Raw genomic sequence first — 22,319 nt, 5'->3', positions numbered from 1 at the left:
CGTCCTGTGGACGCTGAGGCGACCTTCTTCCGCACTCCAGCTGAGAGAGTCCCGCCACCCATGCGCTGCCAGCCGCATGTTGACGTTCAGCGACGCACGGAACCTTCCGTTGACGTTCGCGAGGTACAACAACCGTCAAAGTTGTTTTGTTTTGACGCGGTGCGTCAACCTCCGCAACCCAGTGTGGTTGCCTCTGCTCGCCCACATCAGACTAGACAGTCTGGAGTAGACGCTGTGCGTCCCCGCGCTGCTATGGTTGTTGCCAGCTCACAGACTGGGCAACAGTTCCATGACGTTGCGTCCGGTTCAGTCACGCGTGCACCCGTGCGACCGGACTCAGCTGACCAGCCGATTCCTACTCCTTTGCCGCTTCCTCCTCAATTCTCGGATGATGGACTCACTGATGATGACGATGCGGCACACGTTGATGAACCACATTCGGACCTTGACGAACCCAAGACCACGCAACCCTCTTTGGACTTTAGAAAAGTTCTTGCTCTGTTCAAAGAGATGTATCCGGACCAGTTTGTGTCTGTGGCTCCACGCTCTCCTCCGTCAGAGTTTGCTTTAGGTACGCAGTCATCCTCGCCTGCCTTTACAAAACTCGTCCTCGCACGCTCGTCCAAGAGAGCTTTACGAGTTTTAGGAGATTGGATGCAGTCCAAAAAGAGTCTAGGGAAGACAGCCTTTACGTTTCCCCCTGCTAAACTCTCTTCCAGATCGAGCGTCTGGTATGCCACGGGAGAAGTTCTCGGCTTGGGAGTTCCTGCCTCTGCCCAGGGCGACTTCTCAAGTCTTGTAGACTCTCCCCGCAGGCTAGCCATGAGACGCTCTAAGATATGCTGGTCACCTTCGGACCTAGACCATCTGTTGAAAGGAGTATTTAGAGCCTTCGAGGTCTTCAACTTTTTGGACTGGTGTCTGGGAGCTTTGAGCAGGAAGATCTCCCCTTCTGACAAGGAATCTTCCTTGCTCATAATGTCCTGCATGGACAAGGCCATACGTGACGGATCTAGTGAGCTTGCTGCTTCGTTCGTATCCGGGGTCCTCAAGAAACGTGAGAACCTTTGCTCTTTCCTGTCAGCTGGAGTGACACCGTGTCAAAGATCAGAACTTCTGTTTGCTCCTCTCTCAAAGTGCCTTTTTCCAGAGGACTTGATTAAGGAGATTGCTGCTTCTTTGATTCAGAAGGACACCCATGACCTGGTTGCGTCCTCTGCCCGCAAAGCCACCCCTTTGCCTACCTTGTCAAGACCCAGGATGGACACTCCAGCGTCCAGATTTATTCCGCCCTTTCGTGGCAGAGCCTCCAGCAGAGGAGGTGCTCGTGCCGAAGGGAGACGTGGGAAGAAGAAAGGAACCAAGTCCTTTAAAGGCAGAGTCTGACTGCCACCTTCTTCAGAAAGCAGTGGGAGCCAGACTCAAGAACTTCTGGCAGACCTGGGAGAAGAGAGGCGCAGATGCACAATCTGTGAAGTTGCTCAGAGAGGGGTACAAGATCCCGTTTGTACGAAAACCCCCTCTAGCAACGTCTCCCATCGATCTCTCTCCCAGGTACAGAGAGGAAGACAAGAGACGAGCATTGAAGCAGGAGGTGTCTCTCTTGCTAGAAAAGGGAGCGGTAGTCAAAGTCCTGGACCATCAATCCCCGGGCTTCTACAACCGTCTCTTCTTAGTGGTAAAGAAGACAGGAGGGTGGAGGCCGGTGCTAGACGTCAGTGCGCTGAATGTCTTTGTCACAAAGCAGACGTTCGCCATGGAGACCACAAAGTCCGTTCTAGCAGCGGTCAGAAAGGAAGACTGGATGGTCTCTTTAGACCTAAGGGACGCATACTTTCACGTCCCCATCCACCCAGACTCCCAACCTTTTCTGAGATTCGTTTACGAAAAGGTTGTCTACCAGTTTCAAGCCCTGTGCTTTGGCCTAAGCACAGCTCCTCTTGTGTTTACGAGGCTGATGAGGAATATACCCAAATTCCTTCATTTAGCGGACATCAGAGCCTCCCTCTATTTGGACGACTGGCTTCTAAGAGCTTCTTCCAGTCGTCGCTGTCTGAAGGATCTAAAGTGGACTCTAGATCTGACCAAGGAATTGGGTCTCCTGGTCAATATGGAAAAGTCTCAACTGGTCCCATCCCAAACTATTGTGTATTTAGGGATGGAGATTCACAGTCAAGCTTTTCGGGCTTTTCCGTCGGCCCCCAGAACAAGTCAAGCCCAGTTATGCATCCAGAACATGCTGAAGAAGGAACGATGTTCAGTCAGGCAGTGGATGAGTCTGATAGGGACTCTATCATCCCTGGAACAGTTCGTTTCGTTAGGAAGACTACACCTCCGTCCCCTTCAATATCACCTAGCTGTTTACTGGAAAAAGGACAAGACGCTAGAAGCGGTCTCGATCCCCATTTCCGAGAAGATGAAGTCTTCCCTGACTTGGTGGAAGGACAGTATCAGCCTCAGAGAGGGTCTGCCCCTGGCTGTTCAGACTCCCAACCACGTTCTCTTCTCGGACGCATCGGACACGGGCTGGGGCGCGACATTAGACGGTCGGGAATGCTCGGGAACTTGGAACTCGAGTCAAAGAACGTTGCATATCAACTGCAAGGAGCTACTGGCAGTTCATCTGGCCTTGAAAAGCTTCAAGTCTCTCCTTCAAGGCAAAGTGGTGGAGGTGAACTCGGACAACACCACGGCTTTGGCGTACATCTCCAAGCAAGGAGGGACCCACTCTATGACGTTGTACGAGATCGCAAGGGACCTCCTCACCTGGTCAAAAGATCTAAACACATCTCTAGTAACGAGGTTCATCCAAGGCAACTTGAATGTCATGGCAGATTGCCTCAGTCGGAAGGGACAAATCATTCCAACAGAATGGACCCTACACAAGGATGTGTGCAAGAGACTGTGGGCCACATGGGGCCAGCCTACCATAGATCTCTTCGCAACCTCGATGACCAAGAGGCTCCCAATATATTGCTCACCAATCCCGGACCCAGCAGCAGTTCATATAGATGCCTTTCTACTGGATTGGTCACATCTAGACCTATATGCATTCCCCCCGTTCAAGATTTTCAACAAGGTACTGCAGAAGTTCGCCTCTCACGAAGGGACAAGGTTGACGTTAGTTGCTCCCCTCTGGCCCGCGAGAGAATGGTTCACCGAGGTACTTCGATGGCTAGTGGACGTTCCCAGAACTCTTCCTCTAAGGGTGGACCTTCTACGTCAGCCACACGTAAAGAAGGTACACCAAGGCCTCCACGCTCTTCGTCTGACTGCCTTCAGACTATCGAAAGACTCTCGAGAGCTAGAGGCTTTTCGAAGGAGGCAGCCAGGGCGATTGCTAGAGCAAGGAGGACATCCACTCTTAGAGTCTACCAGTCGAAGTGGGAAGTCTTCCGAAACTGGTGCAAGTCAGTATCAGTATCCTCGACCAGTACCTCTGTAACTCAAATAGCTGACTTCCTTTTATACCTGAGGAAAGAAAGATCTCTTTCAGCTCCCACTATCAAGGGTTACAGAAGCATGTTGGCATCAGTCTTCCGTCACAGAGGCTTAGATCTTTCCAACAACAAAGATCTACAGGACCTCCTTAAGTCTTTTGAGACCACGAAGGAGCGTCGTTTGGCTACACCTGGTTGGAATTTAGACGTGGTACTAAGATTCCTTATGTCAGAAAGGTTCGAGCCACTACAATCAGCCTTCTTTAAAGATCTCACTTTAAAGACTCTTTTCCTGGTTTGCTTAGCCACAGCTAAAAGAGTCAGTGAGATTCACGCCTTCAGCAGGAACATCGGATTTTCATCTGAAACGGCTACATGTTCTTTACAGCTTGGTTTTCTAGCCAAAAACGAGCTACCTTCTCGTCCTTGGCCGAAATCGTTCGATATTCCAAGCCTATCAAATATGGTTGGAAATGAACTAGAAAGAGTCTTATGCCCTGTTAGAGCTCTTAAGTTCTATTTAAGACGAACTAAACCTTTACGAGGACAGTCAGAAGCTTTATGGTGTTCTGTTAAGAAACCATCTTTGCCTATGTCAAAGAATGCCTTATCCTATTTTATCAGACTGTTAATACGAGAAGCTCATTCCCATCTGAGTGAGGAAGACCAAGCTTTGCTGAAGGTAAGGACACATGAAGTTAGAGCTGTCGCAACTTCAGTGGCCTTTAAACAAAATAGATCTCTGCGAAGTATAATGGACGCAACCTATTGGAGAAGCAAGTCAGTGTTCGCGTCTTTTTATCTTAAAGATGTCCAGTCTCTTTACGAGAACTGCTACACCCTGGGACCATTCGTAGCAGCGAGTGCAGTAGTGGGTGAGGGCTCAACCACTACATTCCCCTAATTCCATAACCTTTTTAATCTTTCTCTTGAAATGTTTTTATTGTTGTTTTTGGGTTGTCCGGAAGGCTAAGAAGCCTTTCGCATCCTGGTTGATTTGGCGGGTGGTCAAATTCTTTTCTTGAGAAGCGCCTAGATTAGAGGTTTTGATGAGGTCCTGTAGTATGGGTTGCAACCCTTGATACTTCAGCTCCTAGGGGTCGCTCAGCATCCTAAGAGGATCGCGAGGCTCCGTAAGGAAGACGTACTTAAAAAGGCAGAGTAATTGTTCAAGTCGACTTCCTTACCAGGTACTTATTTATTTTATGTTTGTTATTTTGATAACTGCTAAAATGAAATAAAAAATCCTTAGCTCATAATAATGTAAACATTTATTGCTGGTCTCTACCCACCCCCCTGGGTGTGAATCAGCTTATATAATCACCGGCTAAGTTAAATATTGAAAAATTTTATTTTTATAATAAAATAAATTTTTGAATATACTTACCCGGTGATTATATATTAAAGGACCCTCCCTTCCTCCCCAATAGAGACGCAGTGGACCGAGGAGAAAATTGAGTTCTTTGTTTACAATGAGTACTGAGTACCTGCTCGACAGATGGCGCTGTTGAAGTACACCCCCTACCTGCATAGCGATCGCTGGCGGATTTTTAACGTAGAGTTTTCTGTCGAGCAGCAGAGCTGCAGCTTATATAATCACCGGGTAAGTATATTCAAAAATTTATTTTATTATAAAAATAACATTTTATGGATTTCAGCTTTAATGTAGTACTGTATATAGATTTTAACTGGTCTAGATAATTGTTCCTCAAAATAGTAATATTATAATTTGTTTTATTTTTTAATTCCAGGACATATGTAAAGAAGCTAGATAAAAATTTTCAAGAGTGCACTGTCAAGATGTTGAGGACTGTAACGCAGGTTTTGAAAAGGCGCTATTGTGGGAAATATTTGTATACATGTAATGTGTTTAAACCAGAAAGTAATTATTCCTCTCAATTGTTAGTGTTAAAGAAAACAAATTTTGTTCCTTTGTACTGTTATGGAACTAAAACAATGGTTTCGGAGGAGAATACGCTAAGTTATAAAGTTCTTGAGCATATAAGAGAGGTCTCAGAATATATAACATCACAACCTCAGCAAGAAAAGCAGTTCCCATCAAGCAATGTCACTGACATGAAATATGCCATCGAGAAGACTTTGTTATTCATTGGTCATAATCCCGAAGTCAAAGTCAGTGAAGTCCTACAGTTGTTTTCCCTTTATGCCTCCTCTGGGCTCTTTGTGATGCAAGATATAATTGCGAATAAAGCCTTAATGAAAAATGTCCAAAATAAAGTGATGAGTTCTATAAAGTCCATGAACGTGCAAGAGCTGCGACATCTTGCTGTGTTAGTAAGAGAACTCAGGTACCAGAAAATTGGATATTTGGGGAGCATTAGAGGGAGCTTAGCAAATCAGTGTGAAGTGAAGGCAATGGAGTCAGATTTTTCTGAAATTCTACAGCTATTTGACATTCTCTTGCTATTATATGGAAATGGTGTGTACAAGAGGAAAGAGTATGAGGAATTTGTATCCTTATTTGAGACTTATTCAAGTTCAGCTGACCCTCATGAATTAGTCCAGGTTCTTTACTATGTAGGACTTGGTAAGAAAAAAAGACTTTCCCAGGAATTTATTATTGATATTATTCAGAAACTAGAACCTAAGTTCAGAGATTTATCATTTTGTGATGCAGGTATTGCACTTTCTGGGATATTCAAGTCAGGTGTAAGCCTAAATAGGTCAACTCCTTTGGTGCAGCAGACTGTTCAGCATCTCCTGAAAAGGATGGAAGATCCACGCGTTATGAGTGATTTAGATTCCTACGCCTTTGTGTCCATGATTAAGGTTTTACGAACAGCAAAATACGAGGATGAAGAATTCTTCCACACATTGAGGGAATATATTTGTAAGAATAGTCAAGTTCCTCTTACTTTTCAAGTCATTCCTCATATTCTTGCCTTTTATGCAAGCAACAGAATTTATGATAAGGAGTTATTCTCCAAATTAGAGAAAATAGCTTTGGAGTTCCTGAAAGATCAAACCTCCCAAGTACGCATAAGGGACGTATCCCGCTTACTTTGGTGTTTTAGTCACACTGGTCATGACTGCCATCCACAGCTTTATACGTTGATTGAGAAGTGCCTGTCAGTTATTCATTTATCACAAATGACAAATGATCATCATTTCTCAGATTCACTCCTCTCATTAGTGATATGTGGTCATTATGCGAAGGATCTCATCAAGAATGCATTCATGCCTGCACGAATTACGGGACTTAAAGGTAAGAGATGGATTTATTTTAGTTTCTCTTTCTGATATGCTTAATTTTCTATTTATAAACATTACCTTAGGATAATTTACCTAGCCCTAAATCTCCAGAAACCACCCAAATTTTCAATATTTAACTTAGCCGGTGATTATAATAGCTGCAACTCTGTTGCTCGACAGAAAAACTCTACGGAAAAATTCGCCAGCGATCGCTACACAGGTAGGGGGTGTACTCAACAGCGCCATCTGTCGTTCAGATACCCAGTACTCATTGTAAACAAAGAACTCAATTTTATCTCTGTCGGGCTACCGGCAAGACCTACTAATTCGCTGTTGCTAACTGGATTTGTTTTCACAACTATTTGGTGAAGTACACTATTCTAGTTTTGAGCTTTCGCTATGCAGGTGTTTTATCTTCATCTTAAAACTTGAACTCGTTTTGGATAGATTTAATTATGGTGACAAAGAGAGTATGGACTTTCTTTCACTTTTAAATGGCCGACCCTTCCCTTAGACTGAAGTGTGTTTAGGCTTTTAGTAATTATATTTTTCAATATTTAACTTAGCCGGTGATTATAATAGCTGCAACTGTGTTGCTCGACAGAAAAACTCTACGGAAAAATTCGCCAGCGATCGCTACACAGGTAGGGGGTGTACTCAACAGCGCCATCTGTCGTTCAGATACCCAGTACTCATTGTAAACAAAGAACTCAATTTTCTCTCTGTCGGGCTACCGGCAAGACCTACTAATTCGCTGTTGCTAACTGGATTTGTTTTCACAACTATTTGGTGAAGTACACTATTCTAGTTTTGAGCTTTCGCTATGCAGGTGTTTTATCTTCATCTTAAAACTTGAACTCGTTTTGGATAGATTTAATTATGGTGACAAAGAGAGTATGGACTTTCTTTCACTTTTAAATGGCCGACCCTTCCCTTAAACGGAAGTGTGTTTAGGCTTTTAGTAATTATATTTTATATCTCTCCGCCTTTATTAGGCCTCTTCGATTAACTTTCCATTTTTTATAAACATATAAAATAAATTTTAATGCTTTGTTTATATAGACCTTTCCTGAGAGTAGGCGGTCCTAACTTGGAAACCGAAGTTAATCAACGTTGAGCCCTTTATATCGTCTTTAGCTTTTAAAGAGCTAAGGATTTAAAACTTTTTAAATGTAATATTTTATGAAAGAATTTCTTTGATAGTCTTCGTACTGTTTTCAAAGATGAACTAACGTTTAGTTTTTTATGCTACGCAGTTGTTGACGTTCAGGACGTTCAACATGCGCTCTATCGTTACGATAGAGAGAGAGTGTATCACGGTTTCACTTTGCAGTAAGAGTAAATCGATTCTGACGTTTTGTTCATTCTTTCTTAGCTTAAATGTTTTAAATTCTAATTTAAAGGAACTTTTTATTTGAAAAACCTTTCAGTTTTTTCCTTTAGTCAAATAACATGTTTTTTTGACGATATATAATTGGGCTCTTCTCTTAGGTGCGAAATCAAGAGAGAAAAAGAGAGAGAGATAGAGACGGAGGGAGAGAGAGGAGAGAAAACCTTCCGTTCAAGCGGGTAACGTTGTTCTCGTGTTACTCACGTCCCTAGTCGCTGTACGGGGAGGAAGGATAAAACGTTTTTAGGTTTTTATTCTCGTCCCCAGGCTATGTGCGGTGAGAGATTGAAAACGTAGTTATATGAACTAGTGTTTAGTCTCTTTCCCAGCCACTGATTTTTCTTTTTATCTTAATATGTTTTCTGTTTTTTGCTGGTATTATGAGCTTGCATTATACGACTAATTTCGCAATTACTACCTTTTAATGAAGGGTAGAATTGCGTGTTTCAGGTAGAAATAAGTGCAAAACAGAAAATCGAAGTGATAAAGTGATATGCACAAAGTGTTACAGTGTTGCGTCCGAGGCGCAAAGTGTTACAGTGTTGCGTCCGAGGGTTCGTCTGTTCGTGCCTGTCGTTCACCTAGTCCGGGACCTCTTACAAGCTCCCAAGCCCAGGGGAGAAGTAATGTCAAACGACTTATGGGTTCGAGAGGCCTTGACCAACGAACAGACGTTTTCCCTCTATGGTATCGGGTGTATCTTACCAAGATCTCCCCTACCATAAGACGAGAGAGACGTTGTTTCTCCTCGCCATCCGTAGGCTTTTCGCATAAGAAACCTGTCACAAGGTTTCGAAGCCCTTAAGCGAAAGTCAGTCCTTTCAGGACAGGTCCAGCGTCCTGGTTACAGCCATTAGGACAGCTCTGACCCTATGCAGTCATCGGATAACTGCTCGCCGCCTAACAAAAGCGTAACACAGACTCCGAGAGTCTTTTTTTTTTGTAGGCAAAGTGTTGCGGTCACAGACGTTACCCTCGTCTATTACCACAACCATTTCCGTTGATCCTTAAGGGGTTGTATGGCAAAACATGCAGTATATGCTTGCCTCCCTTATGGAAGACTATTCTGCCGATTAGTCAGTTGAGTCTAGCCGTTTATCTCATCGATATCCTGGCTTTCAGCCAACCTAACGTTCCTTTGTGCTTACTGTTGACGTTGGCGTAGCTTAGTCACGTCAGTCAGGTTGTTTAGAACCACACTCGATGCGGTCTCGTGTGGTTTTTCAGCCGCATTTGGACGTTAGGCCACTGGCTGATGCTCCTGTTGACGTTCAAGACGTTCACTATCAATCGGAGTTGACTTGTTTTGACGCTGTGCGTCAACCTCCGCATTCTAGAGTTGTTTTGACTGCTCAGTCTAGGCAGTCAAAGCAGTCTCGAGTGGACGCTGTGCGTCCTCACGCACCTGTTGTGGTTGACAGTTCAGTTGTTGACAGTTCACAGACTGTCAAGCAGTTACATGACGTTGCGTTCTGGTCCGCTACTAATGCACCAGTGAGAGACTCAGCTTTTATCGGACAAGGTTCCTGTAGATGAGGAAGTTGCTGTTCTCCCTCCTACTGATATTCCCTTGAGGACTCTGTCAGATGGAGAGGAGCCTAAAGCTGCTTAGCCTCCTATGGACTTTAATTAAATCATGATGATTTTTTTAAGGATCTTCGTCCGGATCTTTTTGTAACTGCTGCTCCTCGTTCGCCTAAACGTCAGAGCTTTCACTAGGCCTAGCTACTTTGAAGCCGTTGTTTTTAAGCTAGTGCTCTCTCGCGCTCCTAGAGAGCGTTACGTTGGCTAGGCGACTGGTTGTTTACCAGGAGGAGTTTGGGGGATACAGCCTTTGCTTTCCCTTCTTTTAAACTGGTTTATAGAGCGAGAGTCTGATATGACACGAGAGAAGTTCTCGGCTTGGGAGTTCATGCCTCTGCCCAGATAGACTTCTCAATTCTGGTAGACTCTCCCTGGCGCCTAGCCAGGAGACGCTCCAAGTTGTTTACAGGTCAACTTCACAGCTGTTGTCGAGCCTTTGAAGTTTTGCTGTACTATTATGTCACGCATAACAAGGCTTTCAGGGATGGTAAACGGTTCCGCCTCAGTCGCTAACCCCGTCTGTTGCCACACCTGCTCCCGTAGACCCTAAATGGGCTTTGCTGCAAGACATGCAGTCCAAGCTTGCGTCCTTGATAGAGGACTTAAATGCGGAGAAGAACCTTCTGGCCAACAACCTTCCGGCCAACAACCTTCCAACCGGTCGGTTGTGCGCCCTGTTGACGCTGAGGTAACCTACTCGCGTCTGCCAGTTGAGGTGGTTCCTCCACCGATGCGACCCAGTGTGGGTTGCCAGCCGCACGTTGACGTTAAGCGACGCTCGGAGGTGGTTGTTGACGTTCAGGACGTTCAACAACCAGCAAAGGTGACTTGTTTTGACGCAGTGCGTCAACCTCAGCAACCCGGTAGGGTGTTGACTGCACAACCCAGACGGTCTAGACAGTCTCGGGTTGACGCTGTGCTTCCTCGCGCACCCATGGTTGTTGACAATTCACAGACTGTGCAGCAGTTCCATGATATTGCGTCCGGCTCCGTCACGCATCCACCAGTGCGACCGGATTCAGCGAGCCAGACGTTGCCCACTCCGTTGCCGTTTCCTCATCAGTTTCGGATGAGGAACCCTCTGATGAGGACGTTGCTGAACAACAAGACGATCAGCCCCCAGCCCTGCTATCCATCCAGAAGATGCTGAAGAAGGAACGCTGCTCAGTCAGGCTGTGGATGAGTCTGGTAGGGACGCTGTCATCCGTGGATCAATTTGTGTCACTAGGAAGACCCCACCTCCGTCCTCTTCAATACCATCTAGCTTTTCACTGGAAAAAGGACAAGACGCTAGAAGCGGTCTCGATCCCGGTTTCCGGAAAGATAAAGTCTTGTCTTCCCCTGGCTGTTCAGACTCCCAACCACGTTCTCTTCTCGGACGCATCGGACGTAGGCTGGGGTGCGACATTAGACGGTCGGGAATGCTCGGGAATATGGAACTCGAGTCAAAGGACAATGCATTTCAACTGCAAGGAGCTACTGGCAGTACGTCTGGCCTGGAAAAGCTTCAGGTCTCTCCTTCAAGGCAAAGTGGTGGAGGTGAACTCGGACAACACCACGGCTTTGGCGTACATCTCCAAGCAAGGAGGGACCTACTCTCTGACGTTGTACGAGATCGCAAGGGACCTCCTCACCTGGTCAAAAGGTCTAAACATATCACTAGTAACGAGGTTCATCCAAGGCAACTTGAATGTCATGGCAGATTGTCTCAGTCGGAAGGGACAAATAATTCCAACAGAATGGACCCTCCACAAGGATGTATGCAAGAGACTTTGGGCCACCTGGGGCCAGCCAACCATAGATCTCTTCGCAACCTCGATGACCAAGAGGCTCCCAATATTTTGCTCACCAATCCCGGACCCAGCAGCAGTTCATATAGATGCCTTTCTCCTAGATTGGTCACATCTAGATCTATATGCATTCCCTCCGTTCAAGATTGTCAACAAGGTACTGCAGAAGTTCGCCTCTCACGAAGGGACAAGGTTGACGCTAGTTGCTCCCCTCTGGCCCGCGAGAGAATGGTTCACCGAGGTACTTCGATGGCTAGTAGACGTTCCCAGAACACTTCCCCTAAGGGTGGACCTTCTACGTCAGCCACACGTAAAGAAGGTACACCAAGGCCTCCACGCTCTTCGTCTGACTGCCTTCAGACTATCGAAAGACTCTCGAGAGCTAGAGGCTTTTCGAAGGAGGCAGCCAGAGCGATTGCTAGAGCAAGGAGAACATCCACCCTTAGAGTCTACCAATCGAAGTGGGAAATCTTCCGAAACTGGTGCAAGTCAGTATCCGTATCCTCGACCAGTACCTCTGTAACTCAAATAGCTGACTTCCTCTTATATCTGAGGAAAGAACGATCTCTTTCAGCTCCCACTATCAAGGGTTACAGAAGCATGTTGGCATCAGTCTTCCGTCACAGAGGCTTAGATCTTTCCAACAAGAAAGATCTACAGGACCTCCTTAAGTCTTTTGAGACCACGAAGGAGCGTCGTTTGGTTACACCTGGTTGGAATTTAGACGTGGTACTAAGATTCCTTATGTCAGACAGGTTCGAGCCGCTACAATCAGCCTCCCTGAAAGATCTCACCTTAAAGACTCTTTTCCTGGTATGCTTAGCCACAGCTAAAAGAGTCAGTGAGATTCATGCCTTCAGCAAGAACATCGGATTCTCATCTGAAACGGCTACATGTTCTCTACAACTTGGTTTTCTAGCCAAAAACGAGCTGCCTTCTCGACCTTGGCCAAAATCGTTCGATATTCCAAGCTTATCGTATGGTTGGAAATGAACTAGAAAGAGTCTTATGCCCTGTAAGAGCTCTTAAGTTCTATTTAAAACGAACTAAACCTTTACGAGGCCTGTCTGAAGCTTTATGGTGTTCAGTTAAGAAACCATCTTTGCCTATGTCAAAGAATGCTTTATCCTATTTTATCAGACTGTTAATACGAGAAGCTCATTCCCATCTGAATGAGGAAGACCAAGCTTTGCTGAAGGTAAGGACACACGAAGTTAGAGCTGTCGCAACTTCCGTGGCCTTTAAACAAAATAGATCTCTGCGAAGTATAATCGACGCAACCTATTGGAAAAGCAAGTCAGTGTTCGCGTCTTTTTATCTTAAGGATGTCCAGTCTCTTTACAAGAACTGCTACACTCTGGGACCATTCGTAGCAGCGAGTGCAGTAGTGGGTGAGGGCTCAACCACTACAATTCCCTAATTCCATAACCTTTTTAATCTTTCTCTTGAAATGTTTTTATTGTTGTTTTTGGGTTGTCCGGAAGGCTAAGAAGCCTTTCGCATCCTAATTGATTTGGCGGGTGGTCAAAGTCATTTCTTGAGAAGCGCCTAGATTAGAGGTTTTGATGAGGTCCTGTTGTATGGGTTGCAACCGTTGATACTTCAGCTCCTAGGGGTCGCTCAGCATCCTAAGAGGATCGCGAGGCTCCGTAAGGAAGACGTACTTAAAAAGGCAGAGTAATTGTTCAAGTCGACTTCCTTACCAGGTACCTATTTATTTTGTTTAGTTATTTTGATAACTTCTAAAATGAAATAAAAATTCTTAGCTCATATGATGTAAACATATTTTGCTGGTCTCTACCCACCCCCCTGGGTGTGAATCAGCTATTATAATCACCGGCTAAGTTAAATATTGAAAAATGTTATTTTGATAATAAAATAAATTTTTGAATATACTTACCCGGTGATTATAAATTAAAGGACCCTCCCTTCCTCCCCAATAGAGACACAGTGGACCGAGGAGAAAATTGAGTTCTTTGTTTACAATGAGTACTGGGTATCTGAACGACAGATGGCGCTGTTGAGTACACCCCCTACCTGTGTAGCGATCGCTGGCGAATTTTTCCGTAGAGTTTTTCTGTCAAGCAACAGAGTTGCAGCTATTATAATCACCGGGTAAGTATATTCAAAAATTTATTTTATTATCAAAATAACATTTTTAATCATTGGCAAGCCTGCTATCTTCTATTCAATTCCCCTGTTGGCAACACTGCCAACTGAACCAGCTGTCCACTCACCTTGACATTCAGCTGTTAACAGCGGGATCGCTCTTTTGAATTTTCATTACCATTTTTGCCTACAAGTTCTTTTATTGTTCTGTGTGATTGTTCTTTCTTATTATTCAACCAATTACCTGTTTTAGTGTTGTTTTCATTATAACCTTGTGGGATTGTCATTGATTTGGGTAATTTTTTGCAACCCAGCTCTTTCTTCATAATGATGGAGTCTCAGGATTCACCTGCAATCCCTACTTCGAATCCATTCAGGAGCTGTCCTTGTGTGAGACGGATGAGCTGCAGGGCATATGATCCACATGATTGTTCTAATTGCAGAAGTAACTTATGTGATTTATCCCCCTGTTGTGATTTGTGTTGACTGAAAGTTTCCTTGAATTGTGTACCTTGGGTTGTAACTCTTCAACCTGTTACAGGCTATTCCCATCCTGATTTGTCACCCACAAATCTAAGGGTTATTCCTATAGTCTTCTTATGTGGAGTCCAGGTTAAATTCTCTAGAAGCAAGTTGAGGCCAGAAACTGGAGTCTTTACAGCAGAATTTAATTTAAGATATTTCAGTTAAATTTAGTAAATTAACTAGAGCATTTAGAATTTGCCTTTATAAGTATATTGGATAACCTTATGGATTCTCTTTCAGCTCCTCGTCAGGTAACTGTTGACTGTATCCAGTGTAAGGGTATGATAAATCCCGTGTCTTGTGAACCCCGACGTGGTGTAGCCCCAAGGGAAAACTATCCCTTAGTGGTCTGACGATAAATTACCCAATGTGTCCCCTTGTGATCTCGTAACAGTGCAGTAGAGCACTACTGTATAGTGAGGGTAGGGGTGTTGGGTGTAGGCACCAAGCCTAGGACAAGTATATATCAGGGTTGGGTTAGCGAGGTGTGTCAGTTATGGGCTGTGTTACTGGTCTAATCAGGATGATAAAGTTGATGATGATAGGTTCTCGGAGCCTGTTTATCCACTTAACGAGGAACAGAACATAGAGTTTTATAAATTGACTTAATCTTAGGGTTTCTCCCTCAAGCTTAGTCTAAAGATCAGGCCTGTCCTCATCCTCAGTGTCTCACAGAAGGTGTCTTCCCTAAGGTCCTTCTCAGTTGCACGACCTGTTGCATTTTCCCTTTGCCCTGAGGTTTGTTCAAGTTAGGGCTGATATATCAGCCAAGGTTTCCAAGGTGATTGATGAAGGGAAGAAGAGATTTTCTTCCCCCTTAAATGCCGTTGATTATTATTATTATTATTAAAAGGAAGAGATTAACTAGCCCAGTGAGTCAAGCTCGACTTTTACAGAGCTCGGCAAAAGCTCTGTCGAGGTGCCTACCTGGTGTCAGATGACTCCTCCTTAGTTAGACCTCCCATGCCAAATCCTGAATTTGCACAGTCCCTGTTCCCGGGAATGACTTGGTGGCTATGGAGTCCATTCTCTGCTCATTACAGGAGGTTTAGTCTTTAAATATGTGGCTCATGGGAGGCCTTTTGAGATATATTAAGGATTCTGGGTTTGTCCCTCCTGACGCCCCTTTATTTGAGAATTTCTGCTCCTCGATTTTGGGGGCCTCTTTATCAGAACACCCTTGCTGCTAGTTTGCAGGCCTTTATCATCTCTTTGAGATGTTAGTCGTTGGTCTCTTCTTCCTTTCTCGACTTTTGAGTGTCAGAGGTCTCGTCTCTTGGCTGCTTCTCCCTTCTTTGAGTCCTTGTTTGACAAGACTGTCCAGGCTGATGTGCTATCGGAACATTAAGATGATCTCTCTTTGGAAGTTAAGAAGGCCTTGTTTCATGTCTTCTCTTTTGATCTTCCTCCTCTTCGCTGAGGAGGTGAAACAGAATGATAGTATTGGATGTGCTCTGTCCTCTTTCTTGCAGTTTAGTTCTGTTACTGTCGGTTCCTCTTCGTCTGGTCCTTCTTCCCAAACCTCTGTCCCCTTGGCTCCCTCATTTGGCATTTTTCTCAGCAAACATGGGATGGGCTCTTGGTCTGGTGGTATAGTTAAGGGGAAGGGATGGGCTAGGGTGTTTTCCTTTGCTTCCGCTCGCGGTTGCCATTTTTTTGGAAGTAGGAGTCGTTACCTCGCTTATCCTTTTGGAGTCTGGCTCTCTCGCCATTGGTCAGCTTGGCAATCGAGAGGGAATGACGAGTGGGTTGTGGAGATTTTGAGGGTTGGTTATCAGATCCCTTTCATTTCCAAGCCTCTCTTTTCTGCTCGTCCTCTCTGCTTTGACAGCTATGCCCCAGTTCCATCACTAGGCAGGCCTTGGAGAAGGAGTTGCTTGCTCTAGTAGAGAAGGATGCCTTGTTGTTGGCTCCCCCTTTTACAGGGTTTTATTCATACATTTGTAGTTCTAAAGGTCTTGGGTGCCTAGCACCCTATCATAGACCCCTCAGCCTTGAACACCTTTGTGGTGAAGTCCAGCTTACAGATGAAGATGGTTCAGTCAGTCATGACGTCAGTCAGGCAGGGGGATTGGATGATCTCCATCAATCTGAAGGATGCTTCATATCTTCAAGTCTCCATTCATCCGGAAAGCAGGGCCTTTCTTCATTTTGTCTTGGCCTCGGGAGTTTTTGAGTTCAAGGCCTCTTGGTAGTTGCCATAATTACTGATTGCAATAATTACAGAGGCATAACACTTACGTCAGTTGTTATGAAAATGTATAGTATGCTTATTCTAAAGAGACTGGAGAGAAAGATTGATGAAAAGCTGAGAGATGAACAGGATGGATTTAGAAAAGGTAGAAGTTGCACTGACCAACTTTTCATTTAGAGACATGTACAGCAATGCGTAGAATATAGAAATCTACTTTTGATGGCAATTGTGGACTATGAAAAAGCTTTTGATAGTGTGCGCTGGCCAATTTTGTGGAGAGTCCTGCATTATTATGCAATTCCTCTTGAATATGTAAATTTGATTAAGTCAGTTCCTGAGCATAGCAATTGCGAAGTTAATGTTAATGGAGTCATATCAAGTGAATTTCCTGTGAAAAGCGGAGTACTCCAATGGAATGTGTTGTCACCAATGATTTGTATCCTCCTCATGGATTTAGTAATGCATAGAACAGTCAGAGATGGTTGAGAAGGATTGGATGTAGGATATTAGCAAACCTAGAGTATCCTGATGATGCTGTCATTGTTAGCAGAGCACCACAGAATTTGCAATGCCTGCTTACCAGAATGCATGAAATATCACACGAGGTTGGATTGAAGATGAATAGAAGAAAAACAGAGGTGATGAGAATGGAGTATGCAATAGAAGATAGAATATCATTGGAAGGAGAAAGGATTAAAGAGGTAGAATTATTCAAGTAATTAGGAACTATGATCTCCAGTACAGGGTTGTTAGAATTAAAGTTTAGTAAAAGATTGGAAAGAGCAAATCAGACAATGGCTAGGTTAAGTAAAATTTGGAAATCCAATCGCCTGAAATTACATATAAAAATCAGACTACATACAGTATCAATTTAGTTAGATCAGTGTTACTCAATGGACATGAGTCTTGGTATGACTATGGAACAATCTCCAATAGATATAGTAGATTTGAGAACAAAGCCCTCCGAAGAATATGGGGAGTTAAATGGCAGGACAGGATTAGAAATAAAACTATAAGAGAGATTACACGAGTGCCATATGTGAATGGGATCATGATGAGGGGTAGATGGAGAAGGTTTGGGCATACTCTTCACACTCCCCGAGAGATTAGTTCACCAAACATTCAGCTGGGCCCCACAAGGCACTAGAAGAGTTTGAAGACCCAGGCCTACATGGCTGAGGACTATGAAGTGCAAGATGATTAACGGAGAAGCATTGAATTGAAAGCACAAGATAGGGACGACTGGCGAAATCTAATCGAGGTCCTTTGCGTCAGTAAATGTAGGAGATGATGATGATAATGTATTCCAAATTCACTGTTACAGTACAGTATCCTTCTTCCATGTAAAGAACTCGTTCATATAGTTCGGAAAAATATGAATTACCGGTACTTCCAAATTTGTTATTTTCACTGACGGAAGGAAGATAATGAATTATATCCTGCCAAAATATTAGAAGGTTCAATATGATCAAGTACTAGGTACAGTTCAGTAATTTCATGCTTCCCTTTTGAGAAATTTTGTAGACATGTTTTATTTAGTTTAATCTATGCCATTGTGTGCAAATTATATAAATTTTTCAAGTCACACTGACACAGCTTTCTACAGCTTATTAGAATTTAAGTAAAACCACAAGTGTTATGTGTTTATAGGTGTGTGTGTAAACATACTGTACAGTGTGTTTATAGGCCTATGAAAATATACTTTATAGTCTATTGCTTTGACTTTTAAACTGAATTTATGGCTTTGTGATACAGTACCATAAAAACTTAAACATTTAGAAATAGTTTTGAAGCCTGTCAGAATTTATGTTTACTTGTATTTATTTTTCCAGGGCATCAGAGGAGCAAGCAGCTCTCACGTTTACTAACGCTCTATGAATCTTTGAAAATTGAAGCACCTGGTTTGATTGTAGAAAAACCACAGCTTTCCCAGGAGGAATTACCAGTGAGAACTTTGTCCGATGAAATTTGTCACCGTCCGGGACTGTCGAAGGTAATGGAAGGTGTTAGATGCATTAATGAAATTTTGGGGGCTAATGTTCTGAAATTGAAATTTTTGTTACCCAGTATAAATTATGCCAATTTAATAGTAGATTTTGACAATTTAAAATCCGTCGAAACTATGTCTTCGTGCGACTCATTTGTAGAGCGAAATCACATTAAAGAACAGCTTTCAGCTCTTGAAGGAAGATCAAATAATTTAGTTGCAATTGAAATTCTTGAGCCACATTTCCTGATAAGACCATCCTCAGATCCCATAGGAATTATTCGCCTGAAGTTACGATTGTTAAGCAAGAGTGGATGGGACATGAAAATTCTTTCTTGTAGTGAGCTTGAAGATTGTGGAAATGACACAAGAGCAATAGCAGCCTTACTCTTAGATAAGGTAACTAAATGCTAATTTTACTCTTACCTGATCATTCTGTGTAACTAGAGACCATATAAATGACTTTGTTGTAAAATGTTATCATAAAACTAGGATGTTAAGAATGACTTTGTAAATGGTGTAAATATTGTGTTAAATTATAGTTATATCATTTCCTCCTTTTAATGAAAATAATGAATAATTTAAGTTTTGAAGATTATCCAGCCGAACATCTGGCCGAGAAAAAAATCCTGTGATTCCATGATATCCAAGACTTTATTTGCCTCTTTTAATTAGAGCAGTAAGAAAGAAATTTAGCAGGCAAATATCATTATGTAGTTGGTTTAAATTTTTATTTTGTATGTAAAATTGCATTGCTACAAGTACTGTACCTTCTTGGTCATTGATTTGTTTAGTTGAAATCTTTAATAGTTACTCTTCATGTAGTTATGTAATGACCACTTAGAGACTTTTTCTCATATTGGGAGTTTTAGATTTGAAGACTGGTTATTTTACATGTTGGAAATCATAACTGTCTTTTGTTTGTTATTAGTTTTATGACATCAATTTTGAAAAACTAAATTTTTGCTTACTTTTTGTAGCAAGAACCATTGGTAATTACTTTAAAATTTTTTTAGATGTGGGTCTTATCAGCATTTACGTTTAAACTATGGTTTATTCTGCTATTATTTTTATAGGAAAAACCCACTTGAAAATTTGTAGGAAGATATCATGTTTACTATGGATATTTTAAAGGATATTTTGGAATTGATGCAAATCATTTACTGAGGTATTTTATGTATCTTGAGAAGGTGTATATTGTGCACAGAAATTTATTTAATTTCTAGATCCATTTTTTAAATTTTTGAAGTGACATGATACATATGGTAACAAGTATACCATATATAACATGCTTTTTTCAATATTAAACTTAGCCGGTGATTATATAAGCTGCAGCTCTGCTGCTCGACAGAAAACTCTACGTTCAAAATCCGCCAGCGATCGCTATGCAGGTAGGGGGTGTACATCAACAGCGCCATCTGTCGTGCAGGTACTCAGTACTCAATGTAAACACAGAACTCAATTTTCTCTCTGTCGTGCTACCGGCAAGACCTACTAATTCGCTGTTGCTAACTGGATTGGTTTTCACATCTTTTTGGTGAAGTACACATTTCTAGTTTTGAGCTTTCGCTTTGCAGGCTTTATCTTCAATACATCCTTGCATTCTTTTGTTGATATCGGATTATTTGTTGATGACTTTGGATAGTTTTTGAATTCCCCTTTGACTAATTCAAAATGGCTGACCCTTCTCAAGTCCCTAAATTCAGGAAGTGTAATGCTAGGGACTGTTCAAGGCGTCTTCCGAAGGCCTCTATCGATCCTCACACCGTTTGTTCCAATTGTCGGGATAAAACCTGTCAATTGGAAGATCGATGTGAGGAATGCGTTGGGCTTTCGGAATTCGATTTTATCGAATTCCAGAAATATACACGTAGGCTAGAGAGAGATAGAGTCAGGAGAAGTTCGTCTCGCTCCGTTGAATTTTCCTCTCCTCATGCCCCACAACCTATTCCTTCCCCTGTAGTGGTTGCTCCTGATCCCCCTTCTAGCACTCAAGAACCTTCGATGGCAGATATGATGCGTGACATCCAAGCTCTGGGTGAGAGAGTCGAGTCCTTGGCTAGTGACCGCAACCAGCTCATGGCAGACGTCAAGGAGCTGAAGTGTAAGAGTGCAGTGGGTAGTGATAAAGTGAGTGATAGTGTTGTGGATAGTGTTGCGCTTGAGGGTTCGTCTGTTCGTGCCTGTCGTCCTCCCAGTCCGGGACCTCTTGCAAGCTCCCAAGCCCATGGGAGAAGCAATGTCGTACGACCAAAGGGTTCGAGAGGCTTTAATCAGCGAACAGACGTTCCCTCCGTGGTTTCGGGCGTATCTACCCAAGATCGCCCCACCCACACAAAGACGAGAGAGCCCATTTATTCCTCGTCTGCGGAAGAGGTTTCTCGTAAGAAACCATGGACCAAGGTCTCGCGGCCTCTTAAGCGCAAGTCGGTCCCTTCCGCGCAAGTCCAACGGCCCAGTTGTAGCCACTGGGTCAGTTCGGACTCGCTGCAGTCTTCCGACGACTGCTCACCTCCTAAGAGAGGCAAGGCGGTACCGCATCAGGCAGTCACACCGTCTGTTGCCGCACCTGCTCCTGTAGACCCTAAGTGGTCTTTGCTGCAGACCATACAGTCTCAGTTAACGTCCTTGATGCAGGACTTTCGTGCGGAGAAGGTTGACGCTGCACCAACCTCTAGCCTACAACCACCCACGGTTGTGCGTCCTGTGGACGCTGAGGCGACCTTCGGCCGCACTCCAGCTGAGAGAGTCCCGCCACCCATGCGCTGCCAGCCGCATGTTGACGTTCAGCGACGCACGGAACCTTCCGTTGACGTTCGTGAGATACAACAACAGTCTAAGTTGTTTTGTTTTGACGCGGTGCGTCAACCTCCGCAACCCAGTGTGGTTACCTCTGCTCGCCCACATCAGACTAGACAGTCTGGAGTAGACGCTATGCGTCCCCGCGCTGCTATGGTTGTTGCCAGTTCACAGACTGGGCAACAGTTCCATGACGTTGCGTCCGGTTCAGTCACGCGTGCACCCGTGCTGCCGGACTCAGCTGACCAGCCGATTCCTACTCCTTTGCCGCTTCCTCCTCAATTCTCAGATGATGGACTCTCTGATGATGACGACGCGGCACACATTGATGACCCACATACGGACCTTGACGAACCCAAGACCACGCAACCCTCTTTGGACTTTAGGAAAGTTCTTGCTCTGTTCAAAGAGATGTATCCGGACCAGTTTGTGTCTGCGGCTCCACGCTCCCCTCCGTCAGAGTTTGCTTCAGGTACGCAGTCATCCGCGCCTGCCTTTACGAAACTCGTCCTCGCCCGCTTTTCCAAGAGAGCTTTACGAGTTTTAGGAGATTGGATGCAGTCCAAGAAGGACCTAGGGAAGACAACGTTTTCGTTTCCCCCTGCGAAACTCTCTTCCAGATCGAGCGTCTGGTATGCCACGGGAGAAGTTCTCGGCTTGGGAGTTCCTGCCTCTGCCCAGGGCGACTTCTCAAGCCTGGTAGACTCTCCCCGCAGGCTAGCCATGAGACGCTCTAAGATATGCTGGTCTCCTACGGACCTAGACCATCTGTTGAAAGGAGTGTTTAGAGCCTTCGAGGTCTTTAACTTTTTGGACTGGTGTCTGGGAGCTTTGAGCAGGAAGATCTCCCCGTCTGACAAGGAATCTTCCTTGCTCATAATGTCCTGCATGGACAAGGCCATACGGGACGGATCTAGTGAGCTTGCGGCTTCGTTCGTATCCGGGGTCCTCAAGAAACAGGAGAACCTTTGCTCCTTCCTGTCAGCTGGAGTAACACCGTGTCAGAGATCAGAACTTCTGTTTGCTCCTCTCTCAAAGTGCCTTTTTCCAGAGGACTTGATTAAGGAGATTGCTGCCTCTTTGATTCAGAAGGACACCCATGACCTGGTTGCGTCCTCTGCCCGCAAAGCCACCCCTTTGCCTACCTTGTCAAGACCCAGGATGGACACTCCAGCGTCCAGATTCATTCCGCCCTTTCGTGGCAGAGCCTCCAGCAGAGGAGGTGCTCGTGCCGAAAGGAGACGTGGGAAGAAGAAAGGTACCAAGTCCTTTAAAGGCAGAGTCTGAC

General features: G+C 44.2%; 1 protein-coding gene across 2 annotated transcripts in view; it reads left to right on the top strand.

Moving 5' to 3' along the window:
* The window catches only part of LOC137648732 (uncharacterized), a 54,726-nt gene extending 35,957 nt beyond the window's left edge, over positions 1-18,769 (top strand). For both annotated transcript variants that reach the window (XM_068381796.1, XM_068381797.1), the window contains exons 2-3: positions 5,192-6,666; positions 18,078-18,769. In XM_068381796.1, coding sequence (XP_068237897.1) covers positions 5,241-6,666; positions 18,078-18,646 — 1,995 coding nt within the window. In that variant the 5' untranslated portion in view covers positions 5,192-5,240 and the 3' untranslated portion in view covers positions 18,647-18,769. The remainder of the gene's footprint in view (positions 1-5,191; positions 6,667-18,077) is intronic.
* The last annotated feature ends 3,550 nt before the right edge of the window (positions 18,770-22,319 follow it).

The sequence above is a fragment of the Palaemon carinicauda genome, chromosome 10 (genome assembly GCF_036898095.1).
Source record: "Palaemon carinicauda isolate YSFRI2023 chromosome 10, ASM3689809v2, whole genome shotgun sequence".
NCBI classification, from domain to species: Eukaryota; Metazoa; Arthropoda; class Malacostraca; order Decapoda; family Palaemonidae; genus Palaemon; species Palaemon carinicauda.
This window is presented reverse-complemented; position numbering and strand designations above follow the sequence as displayed.